The sequence below is a fragment of the Lissotriton helveticus genome, chromosome 4_1 (genome assembly GCF_964261635.1).
Source record: "Lissotriton helveticus chromosome 4_1, aLisHel1.1, whole genome shotgun sequence".
In the NCBI taxonomy this organism is placed as follows: Eukaryota; Metazoa; Chordata; class Amphibia; order Caudata; family Salamandridae; genus Lissotriton; species Lissotriton helveticus.
In genome coordinates, this window is record NC_136063.1 from 1,592,129,370 (window position 1) to 1,592,141,714 (window position 12,345).

The 12,345-nt window shown below is 41.8% G+C and overlaps 1 protein-coding gene across 4 annotated transcripts in view; it reads left to right on the forward strand.

The window, feature by feature from the left end:
• The window catches only part of AMPH (amphiphysin), a 959,953-nt gene that overhangs the window by 743,480 nt on the left and 204,128 nt on the right, over positions 1-12,345 (forward strand). For all 4 annotated transcript variants that reach the window (XM_078688208.1, XM_078688209.1, XM_078688210.1 and 1 more), the window contains exon 12: positions 9,134-9,247. In XM_078688208.1, the coding sequence (XP_078544334.1) occupies positions 9,134-9,247 (114 nt within the window). The remainder of the gene's footprint in view (positions 1-9,133; positions 9,248-12,345) is intronic.

Genomic DNA, 12,345 nt, shown 5'->3' on the forward strand with positions numbered 1-12,345 from the left:
TTGGGGAAACCAATACTACGTTAGCTGTTGATTAAGGACCATTAATTCATAGCTAAGTCATACATTGGAGATAAAATTAGGTACACCACTCTTGAAACCATGCTTTTAAAATAAAGAATAGCAACAGAAAGACCCAACCTCCTAAAGAAGTTGAGTCAAAGTAGGAGTATGCAGGCCAAAAGCTCTGCAACAGCAACAAAAAACAAAAGAAATAACACCTGATGTTCTGTCAGAGATATCTGATTCTCCCTACAACACATTTAAATTATTAGTAACCAGCACAATTTGGAAGAATTAATAGAACTCAATAATAGGCTCATACAGATATTTGATTATTTTGGTTATTGTATTTAAGATTAAAAATTAATTGCAAAAAGCAGTATTTTGAGAATTTCAGTTAAGAATACCACAGCGCGTACAAAAACACCAAATATTTTGGCAAGCTCTACTGAATGGTTATTATTAGAGTCAGTATCACAGAGTTACGGAGTCCCACCACCATGTATGCATTTATGCAGAAGGGTAGTTTGTTGTCTAACCGCTCAAGTCATATAAATAAATATATATATAGAATGGTAGCAATCTTAGAGTGGTACGATTGTGTTATTGAGGAATACTCAGAAAATGCAAATCAAGGAGTAGTACGTGATAAACAAAGTATATACACTATTAACTCTCAAGTGAACAGAAAATATCTGTAAAATATTATTATTCACACTGTGACTGTCAACAACTGGGAGAGAGGGTTACATATAAACCACTAATGTGTGTGTAGCATCGTTTGTAAACGGATACAATGATTCCTCACGTTATCAATGGCAAGTGCCCCAGCATACAAGACTGTATTTCAGCAGTGGAAGTATTATTTTCAATATTGATGACTGAGAGAAAGGGTAATAAATACATCACTATAAACAACGTATCGGTTATATACATGGCAAATAATAGATGCAATAACTCCTTAAGTAAATAAATGAATCAGTGGCAAGTGTCCTAATTTCTAAGACAGTGTACCAACTAGTAGGTGTTACCCTACTGAGAGCAAGTGCTTGGGACCAGAATCAAGGATGTTCAAAACAGTGAAAATAATCGTGACATACGTGATCTCTGAAAAGGAGTGCAACGGTTAGGTGCGCCCGTGCAAGTGAATGTTCGTGAATGGGCCCCTTCCTTTCCTCCTGTAGAGAGAGAAGAAAAGATAAAGATTAGAAAAGTATCATAAAGAAAAAATGAGATAACAGTTAAAAATGAATGTACATGGTCTATAAATTCAATAAGTACAGTATTGTAGAAAACCTCTAAGGGATAACAAGCAAAGCGAATAATTAATACGATCCTTCTTTCAGGTGTATTGCCAGTTCTTCGTCCATATTCAGACCACCAGGGATTTTACTTTGGAAATCAATTATGTACCGTGATTCCTTTTTTCTAAGAGCAAGAACTCTGTCCCCCCCTCTCGGTTTTATCGGGATGTGTTCCAAAATCATATAGCTACAGTCTGCTGTGTTAGAAAAATGATGCTGTTAAAAATGTCTAGCAACAGGGTACTTCGGATCATGATTGGTTATAGCTCTTAGATGTTCCAAGATACGTTTTTTGGCAGCACAGGTGGTGCTGCCTATGTACCACAGTCCACACGTACACTCAATTACATAAATGACAAAATTCGTACCACATGTAAGAAATTGTGTATGTTTTTTCGTCACCCCATTGTAGGCAACCATATCTTTGTATTTACTATTTTTGCAAGCCTTGCAGTGGCCACAAGGATAGAAGCCAACTAGCCCATGTTGAGTGTTAGGGGGATATACAGTCACGTCATTTCTTACCACTAGGTCACGTATGTTCTTATTACGTCTGTACGTGATATTGGGTCTATTAGGTATGGAATTCCCTAGGGTACCATCAGGTTTTAGGATGTCCCAGTTCTTAGTGATGATTTTCTTCACTCTCTGAGAATCAGAGTTGTAGGTGAGTATCATGCGTGTGACATCCGTGTTATTGGACGAGTCATCATCCGGTTTATCACAGAGAGTGTCACTTCTTTCTACTCCTGCAACTCGTTTGAGTGCTTTAGTAAGAACCCACTGTGGATAGCCCCGTTTCAGAAATCTTTCTACAATGTTAATGCTCTCTTCCTTGAATGTCAGGTTGGTGTTACAGTTTCTTTTGGCCCTCAGCAGCTCACCATACGGAATACTCCATTTCAATGATTCAGGGTGGCTGCTGAGGGCATGTAAGACGCTGTTGCCCGAAGTCGCTTTGCGAAACAGTGTAGTACATACAGTGTTGTTCACTATCTTGAGTTTTACATCAAGGTATTCTGTCTCAGTGTCACTGATGTTTCCTGTTAGGAGGATATTGTATCTGTTGCTGTTCAGTTTACTAATGAAGCATTCTGCTTCTTCCCTGGTGCCGTTCCACACGATAAACAAGTCATCAATGTAGCGCAGCCACATGATGATTTTTGTAAGATCTCCTGAAAGGATCGTGCTTGCAAGTATCTCTTGTTCCCAATAACCCATGAAGAGATTAGCGAAACTTGGAGCAAAGCACAACCCCATCGCAGTACCCTTAATCTGCCTGTAGAGGGCGCCATTGAAAGAAAAAATATTATTTTGGAGACAGAAAAGTATCATTTCGATAATCATTTTCGTATGTTCCCGATATCTTAGGGCTCGATTGGACAGAAAATGTTTACACGCTTCTATTCCCTGTTGGTGATCTATAATGGTATACAGGGAGTGGACATCCAGAACCACAAACAAATAGTTGGGGTTCCAGATGAGGTTCTCTATTCTGCACAGAAAGTCTTTGGTGTCCCTTATGTAGCTAGGTAACTGGCAAACAAACTAAGTCAGGGGAAAGTCAGGGGCAAGGTCAGCACTAGAAAAAAACCATTTTGAAAAGGCCTTTAAGTTAGCATTTCACGTTTAAATGAAAGGAGCTCAAAACCAACATCTACTATGATGAAATTAAGTCAATTCAACATAAAGAATATATTAAACTTTCACAAATCATTATTACACGAAAACAATTAAGGTTAGAAATTTCCTATTACCACAAATTTTCTCAACATCCATTTAAGTGTATAATTTTTCACATCTCAAAATTCGTTTTGCATTTTTCATAAACTATAGAAGTTCTAGTATTACTATGCAAAAATTCAAGATCATAACATATTACATGTTTTTGAGCCAACTTTTCTAAATGGTGCATTCTTAACAGAAAGCATTAGAAACCCTAGGCCATTTTAATTGCAGCAATAATAAATAACATTTTCACAACAAATCCTATAAGTGCAACTCAGTGATATGTATTAGCATTGTTTTATATGCATGTTTTCTTCCTCTTATTTTAAATCACGCTTTGCAGTTCTACTACACTTGTCTCATTTTCATGTGTCACCGTGTCTAACATGTGCAAAGTGTACTTTCAGCTGTTGGTGTCTTTAATTTGTGAATGTGTTGTGTTTTATTATTTTTATAAATCATGCTGCATCATGACTGTGTATTATATGAGATAAAGTATCCCCTGCTGTACATGATAAGGATTTTGCAAGTCACCTCGGAGTTCCATAAGCTGATAAAGGAACTCGTCCTTCGGCCTCGGTCCTCGATATCTTTATGGAACTCCTCAATTGTAAGCAATTTCCTTATAATGTACATCTGAGGGCACTCAATCCCTTATATATCCAAGAAGGAGCACATATAGTAATAATACATTATTTGGGGGGGGGGGATGCATTCAAAACTTGGTGCACATCCCCATGAGGCCCTAGAAGGCTTTTTAAGCTTCTAAGCACACTAATGCTTTGCTGGAAGGAGCATGAAGAAGGTATTAAAAATTTGGGAGTCAAATTGCTTCATTTGTAAAAGGATAAGTGCCGGTGGCCAAATTTTTTCTCAAATGCTTGCCTTCGGAACTGCTGAAAGCCAAGATTGCTGAATACCAAGGCTTTCTAGTCTTGATTCCAACTCATGTCTCTATCTTTCACCATTGCACACTTTCTGCCCTATTATCTCGCTCTTGCAAACTCTTTTTCATTCCTGCTTTCTCCTATTGCCACTGTTTTTCTGTCTTTCTCTGTCTGCAGTTTTCCCTTTTTCTCTATCATTCTGTTTCTAAGTCAGATGAGGCCGAAAAAGTCCTGTTCCCAAAATATAAGTGCTATTGGGACCCACTTACAATCATTAACTCAAATTAAGCACTGGAAATATGGGAGATAAAACAAATGATGCCACCGGCATATAATATTGCACAGTATTACCAGTTCAAGCAGAGGAGTGGTACAACCTCTGAAGATGTTGATGATAGGAAGAAGGTTATGGGCCAAATGTACTAATGTTTTTTGAAAACCAACAAATTCGCTAAATCAGAGGCTTTGCAGCTGCTTAAGGCATTTTTGAAATGTACTAACCCAATGAAAACATTTCTGAATTGTTAAATGAGTTTTGAAATGGACACCAATTTGCAATTAGGAAGGAGTGTGTTTTCGGCATCCCTTCCGAAGTCTGAAAGGGTGTTCTCTGTTTCAATGGTAATTCTAGTTGCAATCCATTAATCAGCTGCCAACTCCGAAGTTAAGGTGACAACTCATTCGCAAAGGTAATTGGGGTCCCTTTGGAGACCTTGCCTTTGTGAACTAATGTGGAAGCTGCTCGGGTTGTGGGAAGAGGCCCAGGGACCACTGCCAACTCTCACTGAACTTCATCAAAACTGAATTATTATTATTATTATTTTTTTTTTAAAAGCACCTCTGTTTCCTTTAATGAAGTCAGACTGTTTAAAAAAAAAAGTCTTCAGTTTTTAAATGGAAAGACATGCATGGTGTGCTGCTGTCCCTTGCAAGGGAGTATCCCAAAAATTTGAATAGCCTCCACTTTGAACTAAAGCTCTCATGCCACCATTCAAGCAAGCGAAGCAAGTGTAGTGAATGCTCCCTAGAAGAGCTTCCTTGTCTCTTCTATCAATGCATCTATCCATTCATTCATTCTTCCACCCTTACATCAATTACTGATATGCACTATTTCACCTTTGCATTATGTCACCCATTCTTTTCCCAAGCAATCCTTCATCTCTTTATCCATCTACCCAATGTGCCATCTATCCATCCATTCACTCTGCCATCCATCCACCCATCATCCACTCTGCCATTCATCTAGCTCCTCTGCCATCCATTCACTCTGCTATCTATCCATCCACTCTGTGATCCATCCATCCAGACACTCTGCCATCCATCCATCGACCCATTCATCCATCATCTCTGACATCCATTGATCCATTATCCACTTTTCCATCCATCAATTCACTCTGTATGCCATCTGTCATTCATACATCTATCCACTCTGCCAACATTCCATCCATCCACTCTGCCATTCATCCATCAAACCATCCATCCAGCCATCCATCATCCAATCTGCCATCTTTCCATCCACTCTGCTGTTTATTGACTCATTGATCTATCCACTCTGCCACCACTCACTCAACCACTTCTGCCATCCACCCAGTCTGGCATCCATCAAGTCTACTATACATCCACTCAGCCATTCATTCATCAATCCACCCACTGTGGCATCCATTCATCCCTCCTCCGCCATCTTTCTATCTATTCTGCCACCAATCCATTCACTCTGCCATCCACTCATCTATCCTTCATCCATCCATCCATTCATCAACTCTCCCATTCATTCTACCATCCATCCACTCTGCCATATATCCATCAGTCCATCAAGTCTGCGCTCCAACCATCCATTCATCCACTGCCATGCTTCAATATACTCTGCCATCCATGCATTCACTCTGAAATCCATGCATCCACTCTGCCATCCAATCATCCATCCATTCGTCCTCCCGTCCTTCATCCATCCACTCTGCCATCCATCCAGCTACACATCCATCCGTCTACTCAGCTATCCAACCATCTATTTATTCACTTTGACATACATCCATTCACTCTTACAGCTATCCATCTATCCACTCTGCCATCCATCCATCAACTCTGCCATCCATTCATCCACTGTGCCATCAAGCCATCCATTCACTGTACCATCCTTCATACGTGCCATCCATCCATCAACTCTGCCCTCCATTCACTCATCTTTTCACCCACTCATCCATCCATCCATTTACTCTGCCATCCTTTTGCCTGTCCATCAACCTATCCATTTACTCTCATCCATCCATGCATCCATTTACTTTGCTATCCTTTGACTTGTCAACCCATCCCTTTACTCTGCCATCCTTTCACTTGTCAATCCAGCTATCCATTCACTAACTCATCCACCCACCCATCTTTTAACTTTGCCATCCTTTCACCTGTCTATCCACCTATCAGTCACTAATCCTTTCACCGACTCATTCAACCTCATACTCATTCATCCATGTACTCATTCATCCATAATTCCTCCTTTCCACCCTTCCTTCCAATATTCCTTCCTTCTTTACCTGTACTATTTACTCAGCTGCCTTTTCCCCTGCTCCTGCTTGCACTTCCTTTGTAAGTGTATTCCAGCGTTAATGTGGAGCTTTTGTCTTCCAAGTTGCAGACAGAAGACGCCCATAAAGAACCCCACCCCTGATTTAGCTGCTGAAGTGGGAGGTCCACGATGCCCCTGCTTGCCAGCCACCATCCCCGTCTTTGTAGTGGATAGGAGGGAGTCTTCATTTGTGACATGACACATGAATATTAATTAGGCAGATTGTTGGGTGACCTCTCCTCCGATTCAGCATTTAGTGAACACAACTATTTGTACATAGATGAGTTCGCAAAATTATAAAACAGTCGCAAAAAGTCAGGTGGCAAATTTGTGATGGAAGGCAATGGTAGATTGCATAGTCGTGAGGCCATGTTATTTACAAGGAAAAAGCTGTGACACAAGCAAAGGTCAACATCAAGGTTTTCAGTTTTAAAAAGCAGAATATTAGATAAAAGAATGGAGGGCAGAGGAACAACGGGCCCGATTCACAAGAGAAATCTGAGACACAATCCTAACTTTACGACTTTCGGTATTCAAAAAGGGCATTCAGGACTAGTAAAGTTAGGATTCCTAACTTTAATACTCCTAAATGTCCTTTGTGAATACCGAAATGCCTAAAATTAGGATTTTGTCTCAGATTACTTTTGTGAATCGGCCCACTTATCTTTTAGCAATAAGCATTCATGAGTGTGAAATATAACATTGCCAGTGAAATGTGTTGATGGCAATCAATGTTATTAATTGTAGGTGGAATTTCCCATAATAGAGATGTTTTGCAGGACATTTACATTTTTCATGTAAAAATGTTTTTGCATAATAATTCTTTTGTAAAAACGTAGGTTTTACAAAAAAAAATTCCCACTAATCCTTTCTACTCAAAAGCATTTCTAAAAGTTTGCAATAGCTTTTATTTGCGGCACCCCTATTTGAGGAGACGCTTGATTTTGTAATCTTGCAGCTGGTACACAAAATAAAAGATTAATATATTCCTCTTAGTAGACTAAAATACCATAGGTGCAACAATAAAGCACAAACACCACATCTTCCAGTGCTTTGAATATGGATGAACCTGAATTTTGGCATTAACATCTTTCAGGTGTATTTTTTCTAAGACCTGCTTCGAGACCCTGTAATATTCATCACTTGTTACCTGCCAGACTACTATAAATCATTATTTAGCATTTCCAAAATATAATAGCATTCCCATATTGGATTCCGATACCTAGAACTAGTACCTAAAGCCTATTGAGCAGCAGCAGCCGGCACAGGTAAACGCAGTGGAGCGATGGGGCGGGATGGGACCAGCGGGAAGTCTCCAGACGATGGAATAGGTATAATTAAATAAATAAATAACACCTATTCCGTCGTCTGTCGTCTCCCCCCTCCCCCGCTGCACCCTGCTCCACCCACTGCCCCACTGCGCGGTAAAAGTCGACAGACGAAAAAATAGCTACAATTAAATAAATAAATAACACCTATTCTGTCGTCCAGCGGCTCCCCACCCCCCTCGCTGCGCCCTGTTCCACCCACCGCCCCACTGCGCGGTGAAAGTCGACAGACGAAGAAATAGCTACAATTAAATAAATAAATAACACCTATTCTGTCGTCCAGCGGCTCCCCACCCCCCTCGCTGCGCCCTGTTCCACCCACCGCCCCACTGCGCGGTGAAAGTCGACAGACGAAGGAATAGCTACAATTAAATAAATAAATAACACCTATTCCGTTGTCCAGCGGCTCCCCACCCCCCTCGCTGCGCCCTGTTCCACCCACCGCCCCACTGCGCGGTGAAAGTCGACAGACGATGGAATAGGTATAATTAAATAAATATATAGCACCTATTCCGTCATCTGTCGTCTCCCCCCCCCTGCCGCGTCCGGCTCCACCCACCGCCTCACTGCTCTTACCTGTGCCGGCCGCCGCTGCTGTTGACCTCTAATTGTTTGTTAAGTTAGTTATTTAATTCATGTTTTTCATTGATTTGGATCAGCATGTCACCAAGGCCGCTTTGCGGTGCTAGATGAGCAGATGCGAGATGAGCTCATTGGTCCATTCCTGGAGATAGATGGTGGTGTGGGATAGATGTAAGGCTTGAATGAAAGTCGAAGGTCGGTAGAAAGCAAAAGGAAAGGCCATTTAGTTGAAAAGGCACCAAGAAGGGACGTGTTGCTTGTATTGGAGCCTGGCCATGAATTAAATGTCTCTTGGAAGAGACTGATTTCCTAGGTGATGATTCCCAGTTTGTGTCTATAGCAGTTCAACATGCTGTGCTCCTTAAAGTTGCCATAATTGATGGGGAGCCAGCAAATAAGAGCTACTATCCTATCAGAAACAGTGCTCTGTACATAGTTCTTCTTTTTCCTGCAACAACGAACATAAAATATGTCGAAAATGTGTAAATGATGCACCAGGGACGTCACACTCTGGATCACGAACAATGTATGTGTAGACGGCCAAACACTTTCATTCAATCCGTGCTGACGCCATGATCTGTAGAATATTGCAAACACATGTATTGCATATTGAATGTGAGGTTACACATCCTACAAGTTGTACTTTAATGTGTTTGCTACGCACGCGCCCTAACCTTTACAGAGGGGTAACACTGAAAGATAACCTTCTCACTTCTCTTTTTTTTTTCTTTTTGCTTTGAACAGAATGATGCGGTTGAAGCAAAGGCAGAGGAAAGTTTACTCGACCTGGACTTTGACCCTTTCAAGCCAGAAGGTGCATCACCCGGGATTGCACAGACTCATTCGCCTATATCGCAAGTATGCATTGGGTTCTGGGCAGTCCACAATCTTAGAATTGCATTGTAAATTGTTCATCATGAAACTCTAGAGAGCAATCCGTTTCTTCTGCTTTTTTTATGGACTATAGAAAGCACCTATTGTACCCAACCCCCTCGCATGTCGAAATTGTGAGCCCAACACACGATGTCGGTCGGACGACCGTCCAACCAACATCGTAGCAGAAACAGGACCGCCCGACAAGGAGTCTGCGGTCCCGCTTCCACTATTATGATGCGACCTCCTTCACGGCGGTCGGAAAGTGTACATTTTCTATTGAGGCTTGAGCTGGGGGTTGCAGCACCAGCCTTAATAGAAAATATACACATTTAAAACATACATGCACCATGTGGTAGGAACCATGCGGTGCCTGCCACATGGTGCAGGGATGTTTAGGGGGGTACCATAGGTGCACCCGAGACCCCATAGTGGAGGTCGCTGAGGGATGGGGGTCCTGCTAGGGGCTTCCAAAGTCTGTTTCGGTCTGCCTTGCTCTGGCAGTCGGACTACCATAGAAATGCAAACCAAAAGGGACATCATAATCCCTATGGCGGTGCCTGAGCAGGCCCCACCCTTATTGCAGGGGATTACATTCCAACCGCTGGGCTGACAGGCTCTTTGAGCCCATTGGAACAGCAGTGGTTGGTCCCTCCACACGCTGCCACGGACTGCCGCATCATAATGCAGCAGGGCGGAACGCAGGGGCAGATGTCAGTCGGATCACAACCGACAGGCTGTAAGTTTCGATCCGACCGACATCGTGATCAGGCCCTTTGTCTGCCTTCCTTAGAGACTTTTGGAAAGCAAAAGATATGAGACTGCAATCAGCAGAAGGTACGTCACGGTAATAGCATATTTACTGAGCGTGGTAGTTGCTCCCCGCCACATGGCAGGTGGGGTGGAAATAACCAAGGTTGTAGGTGGAAAGAGGAAGGCTTGCAGAACTCTAGGTTTTGTTTTCAGTATTTAGAAGAGAAGGGGAATGCAGACCTCGAGGTAAATAAGTGAGGATGGCAGAGTGGCATGCATTTTAACAGATTATTTGAACGGAAATGGAGGGGAGTGTTGAAAGAAGTGGAACCTGTAATAAAAGCAATATTTTTTCTTTAAAAAACAAATATTATTTCAAGATGATGGGGTATAATAAGTCAAGTATTTTTTTAAATAATGAAAGCATTGGTAGAGGACAGATATATGAGATGTATAGTGGCTAGCACGATAGCAGTTATTTAACAAAACTGCAGGGAGAGGCAGAGTAGAGCCAGGGCATGGCTTGAAAGGTAACAAGACGTCAGGCGTTTACTTGTATTTGTCAGTAGAGAACATGTTTGTATGCATAACTGATCACAGAGCGCTGCTCTGCTGTGAGGAATGGGTCTGAGGGGGCTAAGGGAAATGCAAGATAGCAATGTATTGATGTAAGTATTGCATGGGTCAGCTACATCACAGAGCAATCTAGCATCAATCTCTCTATCTATTGTATCACATAACATTCTTAGCTGTGGAAACAAACCAATATACAATTCTATGAAGCATAAATGCGCATATGAAACACGCCTGGCTAGCAAAGGAGTGTGGAGTTGCCCACAGAAGATTGAAGTGTGCTATAGCAATGAAGAAACAACACTCCAATCAACTGAGTACCACTAAGACGAAAAGTCTACCAATATTTTACTTAGGCAAACTAAGAACCGCCCAAGATTTCCATTAGTTCAACTTTTGGAAGCTTAACTTTTGAGAGATATAAGGATTCGAGGAACAGTCATTTCAAATGCTGATATATTTGAGACATGTGGGAGGGCATCTGTTGCATGGAGCTGTCACAAGATGACAGGCAAAGCACAAAGCAGAGCAGGCCTACACCTGCCCAGCAGATCTGACAGCTGGTGCACTGAGTCCAACCTTTTGTACCTCTGCAAGCTCTCTCCCGAGTACACTGACTGACAGCAACGCCATTGCAGCACAGCACACTGGAGCACACAGGAGCAAATAAAGACATGGAACAGCCTGATAATGAAAGCAGGTTCCTCCCACGTGGCTGTGTTGCATAATAAAGACTGCCCGCTCAATCATAGCTAGGGACAGTATGAGCGTTAAGCTGCAGACCCCTGATAAAAGGAATGGCAGAAATGAACCCCCGGAGAGGAAATTATAAATTCTTGAGACGCCACGTTTGACACTGAAAAAAATCACCATGCACTACAGGGTGAGGATAAAGCAGCAGACAATCCAGCAAGGAGGCAAAAAAAGCGATTATTGCCGCATTAGACACAATCTTTAAGAAGCTAAAGAAAACATAAAAATGTAGTTCCCTGAAATTGGCAATCGCCTCGCCTGGGGGCCTATGGAGAGTGGGGATCTGAGCTACAGGAACAGAAACTGTAGTGTCAGCCGTAGGCAGACAAGCAATTGGGACCGACAGTGGCATGAACAATAGAGTACCAAAAGTACAAGTTTTGGATGCACTCTAAGAAGGCATTCCAAATGCCCAGCCCAATCTCGACAGTAAATTGGAGATTGCTAAAAATGTTGCACTGTAGCCAAGGGGAAGCACTGTCCACTTCAAAGTGCCAGCACTTGTGTGGGACAAAGCTAAAAGTGGTGTATAATGGTGAAACGTGTGTCCTCACTCGTGTGGAGGCAGCACGGTCAACTCTTAAAAAAAATAAGTAGTTATGTAATAGTTGGAATGATTGAAGTATGGATTAATTGCTGCAGTTACGTGATGGTCGTTTGAGTATCTGACTAGTACTGCACTTTACTGTTTGAGTTAATAAAGGTGGTGGATGCGTGATTTTAACCCTATTATCATCAAGTATCCTATGATATGACCAGTGATGTGTCCACTCCTCCTCTTGTTTGCCTTTCCATACACCAACTAGAGCCAATGTGGAAGTTTGCCATTGTATCTTTATGAACAGCGGTGTCTGCACTTCATGCAAATCTGAAATGAGATTAAATGCACAGCGAATTGCACGATTTCACTGAATAGGGGTGCATGTCATCCTGCACTGGGTTTATTAGCTGATCCCATGTTTCATAACTTTGGTATATGTAGATTATTAATTAACTTATAGTTA